Genomic DNA, 16,771 nt, shown 5'->3' with positions numbered 1-16,771 from the left:
CCTCTAATTCTACAAAACCAACGGAATTCTTCATGCACAAAGACTTGGTGATTAAAATAAAATGAAGTGGTTTTGGTGCTTGCCTAATGCGGTCCAGTGTAGGCCTTAATATGGCGGTGCATAGTGTGGCTGGTGTGATGTTTTATTTGCAGGTAAACACAACTAGTGAAGGAAAAAGCTCTTACCTGTCTTTTCTTTGATTTCACAGAGAACGCTGAAGAGTGCAGGTTTCATTCTGTGACAGTTCAGTCCATGTTTCCTGTTTCAGTATAAGACAAAAATACATATTGAAATAAAGTAATTGTTATATAACCTATTTTTTTGTATATGTACTAGGAGCAAACTAGAGCATCTGAGGAATGCCTGAAATAGGTTTGCTCTAGTCTGAAAATTATTTTGGTTTTACGCACTTTAATACCAAGACTTAAAAGTTATCCCTGCATGTCGATTGGTTAATGTAGGCAGTGTTTGTTTAATTGCATAATTATTTTTTTATTGTAGCTAATGAGATAAAGGTATCCTACACAAAATTATGTAATATCTAATCATCATCATCATCTGGTTATTTGACAGAGTGATGCTATAACTACTAACTGATGGGCAGGTTCACCTCATCACAATACATGTGATTAATTAATTTGGAAGGTTGTGTGTGTGTGGGTATATATATATATATATATATATATATATATATATATATATATATATATATATATATATATATAAATATATATATATATATATATCACAAATAGGCCTGCATTTGCTACAACATACCCATCAGACTGGCAAATAATCAACACAATTGGAGATTTATTCACGCGTATTTCAACTTTTCAGAATCCCTAGTGTAACTGAGAATACATTCACAATAGGCTGAGAGTTGACGTGGTCCCACATTATTCTAAAATAACCATATGGGGTCAGAAACTTTTAATTGAGCAGGCGTTCTACCCCAGCCCATTGCTACTGACCCCCTGTTCCTAGAACGGGTCCTCGGCCATGAGGGAAGTTAGAAAACATAAATGAACCAACTTTGCTTGCGCCTCGTCCAGGCTTTGATCGGTAATGGTCATGATTTGATGAAGAATGTCACCAATGTCTTGTTTCCTGCCGTCTCCGTCCGTCCCGTCGTGTCCGTGAGGAGGCGGCAGTGCCATGCCTCCCTGGACCGAGTGGCCGGCCAGACTGACGCCGCCGATGGACTGCATGATGCGGGCTTGCTCGTCCATGGCCGCGATAGAGTCTGTGCACTGCGCCACGCAAATTGAAAAACTCATATACAAAATCAGCTACAACAAATGTTGTAGTCTCAGGGTAAGCAATGCGGTTGTGTGACCGAGGTGATCAAATGACACCCCGCGAAGTAGGAAGACACCGGCGCCGCTTTAAGTGTCCAAACAGTTGTTATCCTCTTGTGTTTTACGCGCTGTCCAAACGGACGCTCGGCGGAATTAGTGTTGTGGAAAAACACATGTAGGCTATTTTTTGTCAAAACTTGTTTCGCATTATTGACTCTCGTCGATCATATCCCGCAGAAGGCTCGGCCAGTCTGTCTTTCTGTGATTTGACGCGCGGTGGATGAGACGCTCCTCGCTGATCTCTCATTCATCTGCGCTCTTCTGGGATCCTCCAAATTTTCAAATCCTCCTCGTCAAAATATCCAATATGGAAATATGTTAACAAAAAAAATCAACTGCAACTCGTGAATACGCGCGGGCACATATGTTGCCCACTTTCAAATGCAAAGAAATGGTGTCCACGATAACTGCAATAATAATAATACAAAAAATGAAATAATCTGCGGCATAGGTGTCCAAACGTCACTATAAAAATATGAACAGCAGGCCCGGTAGAAAAGTTAACACCGTGAGAGAAACAGAGCACACAAAAAAACAGCGAGAAATTAATTAAACAAGACGTTGTAAGGCGATGCGCAAAAAGATCTGCCTGCTGAAATTTATGAGCTCAGCCTCCGCCTGTGTGTGTTTTATGTTGTTTGATGGCAGCGGCGGTGAGCGATTGACAGAGTGCCAATGCCACTCACTCAGTGCAGACGAGCAGGCAAAAACACACACACACACACACACGCACACACACAAGATCGAAATGGCAACTCGACGCTCCGCCCTGCAGAGGAGGGGTCTATACTCTGGTCACTTCTCTCGCCGAACACCAAAATACTGGAGGAGCACCGGGGATGCTGGTGATTACAATGACACAAGAACGGCAGAATCTCTCTCGCAGAAGGATTTTTCCATTTTCTCACGCGTGCACAAATTCTTGCCAAATCTTTGGTGCAGAAGTCTAATGCGAAATCAACTTGCCCGTAAAAAACGCATAATCTTCACTCAAACTTGCAGTTTGAAACAGAACTGTGGAAGTAGAAGTTCCTTCTAAACGCCGTGCTTTAGCAGAGCCAAGACAGCAGACATGTTTATATTATTGGAAGTAAAGCTCCTCGACCAATCCCCGACAAGTATGACTGCAGGACTGACGACCGATGTGTCCTATTACTGGCAGATGCATGATCCTGAGAGCCCACCCACTCGAGCCCTCCATCTTCACGTTGCTGGTACAGAAGGGAAGGCACTCCGGATTGGCCAGGAGTGACATGCGGTGCGCACGCAGTTCACGCTGCAACTGGGCTCCTCCGCAGTTGCTATGGCAGCAGACACGTTGTTAAACGCCTCGACTGTGATGAGCTTCAATATTGTTATGGTGAATTCACCTACACTGATATGCATCATGTGTTATTATGACACGTTGATTTTGATTTTTGTATGTGTCATTTAATAATACGTATTTAAAGGTCAAATAAATTCTCAATATAAGGGGAATGGTAGGCATATGCAATGTTCCAGTTGTGTTAAAATAAACGCACCAGCGATAAAATAGGTGGGCCTATTGCTTTATTTTTCAGCTTCATATAAGGGCAGATGTTCCAGCTCCATGCCATAAATAAATATTTTCATCAAAGTGTTTGTTTAAATGCAACAAAAACAAATAGTGTGAGAATTGAATGACAAAATAAACAGGAAGTTGAATTATATGTATATATATATATATAATTGGAATTATATTTAAATATGTATATTATATTAAAACACATATATTTGTAAATGCTTTAACATAATTGTGATCATTTTGTAGGACTGTATATTTAGACTCTGATTCTAAAGTATAGCTTCCACCAATGAAAAAAAAGCACACACACACACACATACCCACACACACACACACACACACACACACACACACACACACACACGCACGCACGCACACGCACATACACATACACACACACACTCACACACAGACAGTTGCATTCGTCACGATACATATTGTATCTTAAGTACATATATTGTTGCACTGATTAATGTGAATATTAAATATTATCTCAATTACACATGGAGGGGAAAAGCTGCAAGACTTTTTTACTAAGCACTGAAAACGACTCCTGCTTTTAAGCAGCAGGCAGCGGCTATCATTAATAATCCTACATCTGCTCGCTCAAACTACCCTGCATTTGAAGAAGAAATCTGGGAATTAAGTAAAATGCCTAATCCAACGCCTTGCAGCTTCAAAGGCCATAAGCGTGTAATTCCCCAAACTAAAAAATATCCTCCTCCCCCCACCCAATGCACCCGAGCCTTTTTCTCTTTTTTATTCTTGGCCATTTTTATTTCTGCAGCCAGACGCGGGGTTGGGCTCGTTCACTTGACCTTGAAGTATAGGCTGAACCCATCGCAGAGTTTAGTGCAGGGGAGTCCCAGGACTACTGCATTTATCATTGAAACGCCGGGCTGTCAAGTCACACTACATACCTGTCAAGGAGGGCTCAAAGGTACAGCCCGGCTCCTCTCCTCTGTTGCAGTGCATGATTCTTCATTGCATTGCAGAGCAGGCCCATTCACCATTGTTTTCAGCCATATGTCAACATGATTCATTTCCGTTTGTGACAGCCCCCCTTACAGCGAGACACGCCGCCGCACGCTCTCCACAACACCTTGTTTACACAACCGGCTACTCTGACTTTATTCTATTCTCTCTGGATCCTCCTATTAGAACGGGATTCAATATGCTTATATATCAATTATTGTACTTTAATATATATATGAATTAACATCTATATATTTATATATTCATATTTCATCTTTATTCAGTCCCTTGAATAACTTCTAGACTGACTTTTCCTTTTTTCTTACCTCCTTTACATCTGTATTCCATAACAGCCCGTTTAAATGTAATCTGAAACACATTCTCAGCGATAAAATAATAATATTGTTACTAATGAAGTAAGAAACGCATAGAAGCAATGCGCAGCCATGAGCGAGCGAGACAACACTTTGTCATCGTGCTGCTCATTGTGACGTCTGAAAGGACCCACAGGTGCTGTAGAAAGTGACTGTGTTGTCATATTTCATTTAGGCATCCTTCTGCAAAGCTGTAATTGCCTAATTAGCTTGTTAATTAGGAGATTAGCATTTACTGATAGAGTGCCTTGCTCTGTTGTGACGAGAGTAATACAGATTAAGTGTGAAGTTATGGGTTTATGATTCCACAATTTTGCTGTCCACAGAGGGGTCACAAATCATCACAGGGTTTTGCAAAAACGTTTACTTCTCACTAGAGTGTCCTTATTTTTCTATTAAACGAGGTGCGTCTTACAGAGCCTATGCTGATGCCTGCTGAAGACTGCAGGCTCACCGCGGTGGGCAGGCCATACCTCATGTCAGTGCTCCTACTCTGTACCACAAGCCTGTTGCTGAGGGAATCTGCAATGAAATGACCAGAGAGTGCCCGAGACATCACTCATCCAATCTCACGCCTTTCATTGGTTTGCATACTTTTTTCCTATGTATTTCCTGGTTTGTTGCTGGTTTGGTGCATATGCTCTACAAAACCAACAGGATAGAAAGAGATGGCGCTGTATGGGTTTGATGGAGTTAAACATTTCATTGAATTACACCAAAAAAGCCCTGATGGGAAGGAATTTTTCTGCTAGTGCACAAGGTCAACAACTTTCAGCGTTATTTAATTTTCCTTCTGTCTGTTTTGCTGTTTTAAAAGCAGAATGTTTGGCTGGCATTGAACATATTTTTCCGAACTTTGACCATGCGCTACAGACCCAGTGAGGAAATAAGCCTTGCAGATAATTCAAGTGTTACTTTAAGGTGCGTCTGAGGGTGCCACTTTGCCTCCATCAACTCCAGTGGAGAAGGTCAGTGGCAGAATAATCTGGTGCAACCACAACTGCATCCCTCAGGCCTGAGCAGGGTCTGGGGAAACCTGCATCTAAAATAATGAGATAACGAGACCTCGTAAATCCTGAGGCAGCCGTTGCAAGGCCTGCGTGTGAAAACGGGATATGTTTAGGTGAAAGCTTCTTGTGTTCGTTGTTCATATAAAGACAAGCTACGTTGTCTGAACCTTTTTCTATCCAACTCTTGTTTGTTGTAGTCCTTGCTAACCATATACCAACACGTTTTGGGACTAACATTTGTACATGAAAAGCATTTTGACAAGCATACATAAACATGTCAAACTTATAAGAAACACGGACCAAAGAGACAGACATTTACATTTTATAGTTTCATTTGGGAGATTGGCTGCAGGCCATTTTCCCAATATTATCAATAATAATAATATCAATTATATGCTTCCCCTCAATATTAATCATTATTTTTTGCATTATCATTATAAAGCAAAAATATGTTTTCTTCTTTAGGAGGTCAATGAAGATGAACGTATCTGGTCATAGTTAAGTGAAAACAGGAAATCTCATTCCCTATTTCCTTAAAATCATATATCAGATATCAGAGCTATTCCTCTTACTGTTGGTACTACATTTAGTGGCACAACAATTGATTGGTCGGCAACCAAGTCTGGACACCAGAAGATATTCTGTGTGGTCAATACATTTCTTTTTTTTTCATTAATTGTTGCTCAGCTTGTTGTCCAAACAATGACTATTGTTGTGAGAGTAAATCAAAGCCAAGTATTGCTGATTCCGATACTGATTGTGATTCTGAATCATTTTAAGTCAGAATCTGAACTCATTTACCGTTTGACATAGTGTCACAGGTTTTGCTAAATTGAGTAGTTTAATGTGCCCATAATATATGCTTAATTTTCCCATTATACATCTGTGATATACCCCTTATTAAATTGGTACAGTTTTGCACCATTTATTAATTTAATGGTTTTGTCAGCTGAGTGCCACACTAATGTTATTGTTTTAATATTTATTACCCCATGTTGATACAATAGTTTAGTCTTGGATTGAGTACATGGTTTCCTGCATGCCTGTTCGTGTGTTTGTTTGTTTGTTTGTTTGTTTGTTTGTTTGTTTGTTTGTTTTTGTGTGTGTGTGTGTGTGTCAGGGTGTGTGCATGTGTGTGCCTGTGTGTGTCTGTATTTCTTTGTGTGTGTAGTTTTGTGTGTGTGTGTGTGTGTGCGTGTGTGCGTGCGTGCGTGCGTGCGTGCATGTGTGCGTGTGTGTGTGTGTGTGTGTGTGTGTGTGTGTGTGCGTGCATGTGCGTGTGTGTGTGTGCGTGCGTGCGTGCGTGCGTGTGTGTGTGTGTGTGTGTGTGTGTGTGTGTGTGTGTGTGTGTGTGTGCATGTGTGTGTGTGTGCATGTGTGTGTGTGTGTGTGTGTGTGTGCGTGCGTGTGTGTGTGTGTGTGTGTGTGCCTGTGCGTCCGTGTGCTTCTGTGTTTGTTTGTGTACAGAACAGATTCCAAAGCGGTCATGGTGTCAGCCGTCTAAATCAAAGCCGGCCTGCTGCCCTCACCTCAACTTGAGTATTGACATAATGCCAGCCATGACACCATAATTCAGCCCATACCGCGATGGTCATTTGATAAATGGTATCATAAATTGTTGACAAAACAATTTGTGATGTATTATGTTACCGATGGGTTGTACTGCTTATCAAATCAAATAATCTGGCAGGAAGCTCCATTCATCAGCATAATGCAGCGCTCGCTGGAGATAGCATGAGCGTGTTGATTTGTCAACACAACGCACACATCTGCTTCTCGGGGCCTGACCCCTCAGCTAAAGCAGCCAACAGCTGGGGGGCTGGCTCCTATAAGATGTTTTTGTTGTTGATAATGGACATGGTCAAATATAAGTCAAACCAAATGATCACTATGATTGCATTCGATGTCAGACATCTTGCAGAGTTGAGGATATTTCAGCCTTTTCTCCTTTATGGTTGTGCGACAATATGATATACATACAATAAACACACAAATAAATATACATACAATGCAAAGCAGCACAGAGGACGTACATGCAGCAGAGCTTTAAGACGGCAGAGCCAGACGTGGTCACACAGTGGTGAGACTTCATCACACTGGTATCAAAGCTATTCAAACAAACATCTTGTTTATTAAAAATGCTAGAGGGAATAACAACTCACCGATCATAATTGATAACTATTATAAGAGCCTAGCTGATGGGCAGTTTCAGCCCCATAGTCACTACCTTGAAAAGCACCCCTAGAAACCATTAGTAGTGGGTGGCATGTGGTTGTTTGTAGTTGAACCCCTAACACCGTGGTGCCCAAACAATTGACCATGAGAAATGACCCGAGCATCACCCAGGCAACCATTAGCCACACACTTGGGTGGTCGCATACTGTGATGTTGACGACAAATAACTTAAAAACCTGCAATGCCAGGGGCCCTCCTTAAACTTACAACCACACCCAATCATTAACCACCAACAAGCAGCACCACTTCTAAAAACTAAGCAGTGAGCAAGGTAGCCTATGCCTACACCACCCTTTCAAATGTTAGTTCTTTGTTCACTTTCTTACCGATTTCATTTGAAGAGAGAGATCTCTGGAATATGCAGGAGTTTATTAACCTCCCTGGACTTTTTACCGCTTAACAAAACTGTTGTAGTTCTAGATGTAGGTGGAGTGGAGTGGAGGATTATGATGGACAAGGAGAGAGAGCACCTCTGTAACTTGTTCAAATGTGTTTTTAAACAACAATGGAGGTGAATGTGCCACTGACTTTCTTCTTCAGCTTGACAGTACTTGAGCGGGGACGTTTGTTTTCGGCACCTGGTCGTTTCATAGGAAGACAGCGATGATAAAAATTGAAAAACAATAACACCCAATGTCTAACATTGTAATCCTTAAGTTTGACATGTTTATAACAAAACCGTGAGTTACTTGTAGTTGATGTATAACATGGTAGCATTAACCAAACACTTCTCCCTGTCTCCAATGCTAATATAAAATCGTTATTGTTGGGGTTGTGGCTCATCACGGTGAAGGTAAACAAGTCAGACCGATGGTAGCAGCGTGAGAGTATCTGAAGCTCGACTGATTCAAGTGTGAATTCTGACAAGTGTCTGCGTGAACATGACCAGTCTCCCCCCCCCCCCCCCCCCCCCCCGCTCTCTCCACCACTTTGCTTTTGAAGTGTCCTGTATATGAAGACCTCAAAGAAAGATGTTTTATAAAAACACAAAGACAGCGAGAGTGTGAGACGCGGCTCATCAGCCAAACAGTTCCCCGGCAGCGGCACGATTAGGACAAATTCTAAAAGCACTATTCTTTATTTTTAGCTACTATCAATGGAGTCAAAAGATTATGGATTTTTTTCTCTTTTAATTGTCAGATTCTTTTCAGATGGCTGAAGTGAGGCGATGCCTAGCATTGCGGTGTGGGTGACATGTTTTCGCTGTTTGTGTGACATTCACGTGAAATGTGGACAGCATTTATGAAGTGTATCTTACTGTCCGTGCTTATGCAGCCAATTTCTATTTTTTTTTCATCTGGAATATTTGATCATAAAAGCCAGCGCTCAACAGAAGCTCCGCGCTCTTGATCTAGGAGCTATTCCTCTCGTTCTCCTCTTTTCATCATGGCGTTCTTTGCAGGGAAGGTGTCTGTCCATCCCGTGCCTGACAGTGGCTTGTCTATCCGGCTGGCAGTGGTCGACCCCTAGGCTTCAAAGCTACATTGAAGTTCTGCAAATCACCTGTCACTCACGGAGACCAACGCCTACGCACACATATCAACGCACCTTTTCATGAACACAGGCGGACCCCCGTTCCCTGACATGACGGAAAATGTTTTTCGTCGTGAGGATTATTTTATTTTTTCGTCATTGTGGTGTTTGTGTCATGCACCACCACCGCTACCACCATCACCACCGCCGCCCCCACTACCACTACCACCACGGTGCACATCGCATTGTGGTGGTAGTGATGGCGGTGCTGATGGCGGTAGTGGTGGTGATGGCGGTGGGGCTGGTGGTGGTGGTGTTGCATGTCGCAAACACCACGAATAGGATTGTGTTATCATGTTTTTAATATCGTTCGGTGTTGAATCAGGGGGAGCAGGGCTGACCTAATGCGTTGTGACATTTAGCATCCACATCTCAGTGGTGGTGGAAGTGGGGATTTATGAAGTGGGTCACAGCAGATTTACATTATTCCTCCTTATGGCCGCCTGCAGCTGGTGTCTCTGCAGCCACCAGAGAGAGCCTCACGCATCACGCCGCTGATGCGCACATTCATTGTAAACACAGCTGCATTAAACAAATAAAATAACATCACCAAAAACATCTTTAATGATCTGGGGAAAAAAGCGTGCAGAACTTCAAACGCTGCATTCCTGAACAGTAAGATGAGGAATACCGCGCTCCTGATAATTAGGAGACTGGTACATACTGGTAACTGAGAAGATGGATATTGTGCCTGTAATTATTTATTCGTTCGGTGATATATGGGGGAGATTGCTGATTTGAGAGCTTTGTGAAGTGTCAGCAAGCGCGTTTTGAGATTCGGTAATTACTGCATATCTGCATGGCGGTCTCCCGGGCAGCGGGGGGGGGGGGGGGGGGGGGGGGGGCAGGGGGGGACAAGTGGGAGAGGCGAAGTTGTGTCTTTTACATCAAAGAGAAGCGGGAGACAGAGAGAGAGGGCCAGCGAGGTCATACCCATCACCAGACATGGACTCCGGCAGAACCGACTAAATTGTTGTGCTTTGCTTGGATTTGCAATTTGCGAGACATTTTGCTTCACTTTCACAATTTCTCTCTCTCTCTCTCTCTCTCTCTCTCTCTCTCTACCTCTCCCTCTCTCTCTATCTCTCTCTCTCCCTCTCAGTCTCACTTCCATTCTCTCCTTCTCCCTCTCTTTCTCTCCCCCTCCTCTGGATCCCTGTCTCTCTGCATATCACTCTCTCCCTGGGTGCAGTGCACTGCGAGGTAGTGGAGCGGAGAGCGTTCTCGGCGAAGGCGTAATGCGTGGAGCTCTGAAGGTTAATGCTCCTCAAGAGCCCCGTACCCCAGGCCTTTGGCTCAGATCACCGCAATTAGGCCCTTAACTTGCGGATTAAAGTGTTTGGAGATGTAGAGGTCAGCTTTTATCTTTTGACCCCGGCAGCAGATAACTAGTTCAATAGTGCCGGGTACGCTGGGGCGTCAGGGGTGATAGCTGTATGGAGTACTGTATCATTTGATGCTCACGCTTTGGCATAGTGAGCTACTGCAGAGATTTTTCCTTGACAGGCAGCCGAATAAAGACAAAAATCCACTAGATATCGGCACGTCGGCGATACCTTTGAGCAAGGAGCGCATCGATGTTTTCTCCCGATCGAGAATATGAACAATCTGAACAATAAATGCATCTTTCATAAGACTGTAGTAAGTAGTATTGTTTGGGATAGATATCCAGGCACAATGTTGCACCGCTGAGCGAACGATTTGAGTGTGAAGGTGTGCAAGACAACTATTAGGACAGCACAAACAGTTCTGCTGAACGTTCGCGTTTCACTTTGTGTCATCTCTTTCTACGGCGGTATATCTTTCATTATGGTTGAAGCTTTAAATTAAACCAGAACCAGTTTCCAATAGTAATTAACTTGAGTATATCGCGAAGCCATTACTCACATTTAAGTAACCTTTTAATAGCTGGGCCTTTAACTCCACTGCAGGTAATGACTTTAAAGAGCGCTTATTAAAAGAGAAATGGTAATGAGCTTTAATAAAGCAGAACAACTTTGAAATGAAGAGCACTTTTCAATAGAAAAGGATGGCGGGATCGGAGCCGCTTCCATTAAGGGGACTAATGATTCTTTATCAGTCTTCCTATGTGTACATGGTTAGCATTAAGCGTGATTGAGGATGGGCTGCGGTGAAAGGATGGCAGGGGTTTCATTGTCCTTTAAAAGATCCCATATGGGGGGGGGGGGGCTGACGAAAGGGAACTTTAGTAATTTCAATCATTGGGAAATTGATAATACAAGTCTTGCGACCTCAAAGTCATTGAGTGAAGCAGAAAGCTCCTTCAGCACCTATGCGCTGTAACAATACCTTACAGCTGTAATTATAAAACGAATCCGTTTCATTACGCTCCAAAATGAATCAAATGAACAGGAGCAGATGAGGCGATATTCGTGTCCACTGAAAAGGTTAACATTATCGTGGGCTCGTATTGAAGGCATTGTGTTTGGGAATATGTTCAATTAAATCGGGAATCAAATGGAAAATGGTAATTGGAACTGGCCTTGTGTCAAACACATCCGCCGTCTCCAGTCTGAGCACGCAATTCTTTTGCAAGAAAGAAAAATAACTTATTACAGCTGTGGTTTGTAAAGAAATACATAATCTGCCGATTTTGGTAATGTATCCGCAATGGTGGCTTTTAATGAGGCACTTTTAATTTATATTGCTAAGAATTTGTGTGAATAGGGACTCATTGTTGGAACAAGCATTGTGCAGAATTTAATCAGACATTTGTCAGTCCTTCCCCCTGATTGCTAATCTAAATCACACTACAGCATCATGTGTCAGTGATGCCTGAGAAGACTTTTGACACTCCAAGGTAAACAGTAAAAGGCAGAACCAAGCCCTCATTGAAAACACACCGCAACACGCGTTCACGGTACACCAGGAGGAATCATCTCTCTACCCAACGTAGCGGAGCTCCACGAGCTACCAACACAAACACGCCACGTAAAGAGGAGACAAAGAATTAAAGCTATGGTGTATCTTTGTGTGTGTGTGTGTGTGTGTGTGTGTGTGTGTGTGTGTGTGTCTATGTCCCTGTGTGTGTATTTGTGTGTGTGTGTGTAGCACGGGGAATATAAATAATTAAATCAATGGCTGGCAAGCAGCTGGAGCAGGATTCCAGCTGACAATGGCACCTGGGCGTACGGCACAAGGCTGCCTGAAGCTACGGAAGGACCCCCACCGTAACCATCCCCCCCCCAGCTTTCACCCGTCCCCAAACCCCCCTGCTGGAGTCCTGGCAGCCCCCCGCCCCCTCCCCCCTGATCCATCCCCTGTCTCCGACAGAAGCCGCCGCGTCCTCGTCACTCGACGGCGCTGGACTAATTAGATGATGATTTGTGAAACGCCATCTTTTACCTCCATTAATCACCAGCACACCGCCATTAAAGCCATCATCTAAAAATATTCTTGTTAGTTTGCAGTGGGGCCCCTAATAGATTATGTTGCATTAAAGAGGCGACAAAGATGATGTATTTTTTTCCACATGCTGCAATGTCTGGGAAAAATGGTTGGCACTTATCCCAATATTTTTTAGGACTCTGTCAATCGGCGAGGTGCCATTGTCGTTACGGTAACAATACAAACGATGCTCGCCACCTATTAGTGACAACAGGCTGCTCGCTGTTCGTACATCACTGAGGCTTCTTTAAATAGGAGCCAAACATACACATCTAAATGAATTACCGCGCGGCTCTCAAACGCTTTCCTCCTCCATGTTCCTCCTCCGTCTCACCATGTTTTAATTAGCGGTGAAAAATGAGTTCATTTGGAAGATAAATAATGTGTGCTGTGTATGTCTGTTCTTAGTTGGCAGGACTAAAGACTGCTGCTTTATTTATTTTTTGCTTTAAATACCCCAGCAGCACATGTTGGCGTTGACTGGAGCTATAGCTATCATGTACACTTTTTTTTTCTGAATAAGACAAGTTATGCTCGAATAAATAATAAGATATTGAAGTTGTTTAATCTGTCTGCGTTTTAATAAATAGGTGCCGTGGCAAAAATAATCCCGCTTAATGTTTCCTTTTATTCTCTTCGTTTTTATTCCTTTGAAACCTCCAAACTAAGGAATTGGTATTCAGTGTAAATCCAACATAATTAAGGTCACTCTCTCCTGGTCTGTTCATTTTTTAATCATTACCATTTCTCAAATGTCCCCAGACTAGCCACTTTTCCCAGCATAGCCTGCTGAACACCCGTCATTGTTTTTTACCTCTTGATGAACACATTATAGAGAATAACGTACGGCAAATGATTGTTCCTTCATACTCTTAAATACTGCCTTTCCTCTGGACCTGACAAATTACGCTTTTGTTCTCCTACAAACGCATGAAAGAAAGCAACATGGGGTTGATTATTTGCCTTATCAATCGAGCTAAACAGGTTTACCATGAAAGGCAAGAAGGAGGACTGCACAGAAACAATTAATATTTATTTGCTCCTTCCGGTGAGCAATGGGTGTGAACTTAAGTGTAATTTGGTTTTCAGTCTATCAAGATTAATTTTGTCAGGAACATGATGAATGTAATGCGGGTCGATGCTTCGATGCATCAGTGTCATCCCGGACGAGATTTTTCACAGGAGCGTGAGTGTTTCCAAGATTAAGTGCAGTATTAGTCAATGTTTTTGGGGGAAGACTTCACACTAATTTAGTGAAGAGCAACAACCTGCAGAGGCTGCTCCATTAGCAATGACAATGAACTACCGCTTCGGCGGGAGAATCTGATTAACACGCCGTGCCACAGCCGTGAACTTGGTGTTTTTTGCTTCTGATTTCTTTGCTGGCAGTGCAATAACTTGACACTCTCGCAGAGAGACACACTGTTCCCCAAACAAGTAGGAGCATCTCATGCCGGGCCACTGTCTTGACAGGACTGTCGTCATCATCCAGGACCCCTCCCCAGGGGCCACGGCGTCTGTTGCAGGCATGGTATTTATAGAGAGAGGCTCTCAGGTGAACTCGTTGTGGAGGAGGCCTTAAAGAACAGCAGCAAATGAAAGGGAGGTGTGTGGGGGGGGGGTGGAGGTAATTTGTTCATGAATACAGATATATGTTATGTCTTATTTGTCTGAGAAACGCAATGCACCACATTTCAAAGACAACACAAAAAGCTGGCGCCCCGGGCGACGCCCGACGTGGCGTGTGTAACAGCAGGGTGGCAACGAGAGGAAGGAGAGACGCTCAAGGTTCTTGTTGAACTCGTCTATCCGGAGCCAGTGATTGAGGAACTTTGAAGGCGTCACTCTCTCTTTCTCTCTCTCTCTCTCTCTCTCTCTCTCCCTCCTTCCCTCTCTCTCTCTTTCTCTCTCTCTCGTTCTCCCTCCCTCTCTCTCTCTCCCTCCCTCTCTCTCTCTGGGTCTAAGATAGCGCCGCAATACAGGACACCTTTTAGAACCCCCCTCCACTGTCTTCCCCGTCCTGTGTTTGTTTGTGTTTCTGGAGCTGGGGTCGGTTATTGAGATCAACCGCTCCAAATGTACCACACTGACACACCGCTGTCACTATTGATTTCCATTTCCCCCAGAAATATGATGTTCGGATACTTTCCGGGGAGATAAATATCTTTGCACATCACTGCCAGATCTGATTGCTTTCTGTGTATATATATATATATATATATATATATATATATATATATATATATATATATATATATATAAAACAAAATATTATTTTCTTGAATTTTCAATGCAAGCCATAAAATGCTTCTTTTATTTTTTCCGTAAGCTGTCCCCGGAGCAACACGGTCTGAATGAATTAGAATATGTCTCGCCATTCTTCATCATTCTAAAGCGGCTCGGACAGTAACCCCCTGAACAGGGTGTAGCTGGTCTGAGTGTGTGTGAGGATGGGGGGGTATACACTCTCTGGTCCCTGAATACATGGGTGCACATGGATGGGAATGCTGATGATGATTCATAATCATAATTCAGATAATCTCTTTTCTTTGTGTAGTTAACATTATTATCAGTTTCTGCTCGTGTCTTTCCAAAGGCTGAATGAGAAATGGTCGCAGTCATTGAAATAAACCATAAATATCCCAATATATAACTCACGGCAACAGGTAATCTTTCTTGGATAATGTTGCTGGTTAAAAAACGACTCAAGCCATTAATATATATATATATCAATATGCGAGAACGGCCATGCCATCTGAAATCCCTGTGAGCGTAAATTCTCGCTTTGTAGAAATGGTTGTGCTATTGTTCATAGACGACAGCGACTTATTTATCCAGAATATGTGCAATAACAGCATGCTCACTTGTTACTTCAGAGCCATCTGGGAAGTCTCCCTGCAGCGTTTAACACCTATAACACATTTACAGTGGACACAAAGCTATCTGCGTTATTTATTTATTCATGTATTTATTTTATATAAATAATATCTTGTTTTTACCTGGTATAAACAAAAATAGAATATTTGGTAGCTTTAAAATACAAATGATGAGAATGAGAGATGAGACGCCTCACTAAGTGTGTGTGTAGAGATATCACACTTAAACTGACAACAAAACAAACTATTCTAAGCTCATGTTGTCTACACAACCCAATCTGGTCTGTGCACAACATCAACATGGTGATACAATCTCATCTAGGATTCAGCCTCCCCATCCTATCCATTTGAATCATGAATATTTACTCTCACACACACACACACACACACACACACACACACACACAGACACGCACACACACACACATACACGTACACACACAAACGCGCTCTCTTACACACAAACACACACACACACACACACACACACACACACACACACACACACACACACTGATGTTCTGATACGTGCACAATACTGTTAAGTATGATATCTATTTCAGAGGGTGCTGTGTGTTTTGTGATCAGGGTGCTAGGCTGGATGCTTGCTGTTTCCCACCGTGGGGTAATAAATTTGGGGCGATGGGGGTCCATCGCTGCCTGTGCTCAGTATAATTAAGTGGTGCATTAGAGAGGGTGGGGGGGATGGAATAAAACATGAGTATGTAAATGCAGCCTAGAGCTGATGTTGTAGTGATGATTACAATGCAGATAAGGCATTTCTCACTCCTGCCCGTGTGTACTGATGCCTCCGAAAACATCTGGACCTTTTTAATTGAAAAAATGCTGTGGTTTCCCCTTTGTCGTGTGCGTTCCCCTCCGCTATACGCTAAGTGAAGTAAAACAATTAAGAGGGAAAATAGTAATTGATAAGAATTGCATTACTTCATTATTTGGTGTTCTAGTTGGGGGGGATTGATTTATTAATTATTTACAGGTCACACATCCGATGCGTTCACTTCTGCCTCCATTGCATATTCTGCCTCCCAAAATGGACGCCCTCAGTGTCCCCTGTTTGTTGGGCATCGCGTTGCATAGAATCAAGCACATCACCTTAGACCTGAACCATCAGCTCTGCTTCCGTCATATGTCGTCTGATTCCACTTAAAGTAAACCGGGACGCTGCCTTTGTCTTTTAATAATAATATCAACGCCACACTAGCGTTATTTAGCCATTGCTAAATCACAAATCCAATTGAGGAAGCTGAGCATGTTATTTGCGGCTAACTGGGTAACGACGATAGCAACAGCACGAACAAGAGCTCTAGTGGTGAGAATCATATAATAAGACTGGTACAAATACTAGTTGCAGAGTAGAAGTCTCTTACGAACAACAAAAAGGGTTAAATTCTGTACCAATATAGGAGACACTCAAATTCAAAATGTATCAATG

General features: G+C 42.8%; 1 protein-coding gene across 5 annotated transcripts in view; it reads right to left on the bottom strand.

Moving 5' to 3' along the window:
- The window catches only part of pbx3b (pre-B-cell leukemia homeobox 3b), a gene marked incomplete at both ends in the record, with an annotated part of 75,200 nt that extends 73,953 nt beyond the window's left edge, over positions 1-1,247 (bottom strand). For 2 of the 5 annotated variants that reach the window (XM_079740522.1, XM_079740523.1), the window contains 2 exons: positions 186-259; positions 1,036-1,232. In XM_079740522.1, the coding sequence (XP_079596648.1) occupies positions 186-259; positions 1,036-1,232 (271 nt within the window). Of the gene's footprint in view, positions 1-185; positions 260-1,035 lie in introns of all 5 variants that reach the window. The other 3 variants (XM_079740524.1, XM_079740525.1, XM_079740521.1) reach the window with 2 other exon arrangements.
- Positions 1,248-16,771: the final 15,524 nt, after the last annotated feature.

This window comes from Pollachius pollachius (assembly GCF_949987615.1).
Source record: "Pollachius pollachius genome assembly, chromosome: 1".
NCBI lineage: Eukaryota > Metazoa > Chordata > Actinopteri > Gadiformes > Gadidae > Pollachius > Pollachius pollachius.
The sequence above is the reverse complement of the archived record's forward strand: the minus strand, read 5'-3'. Positions and strand labels throughout refer to the sequence as shown.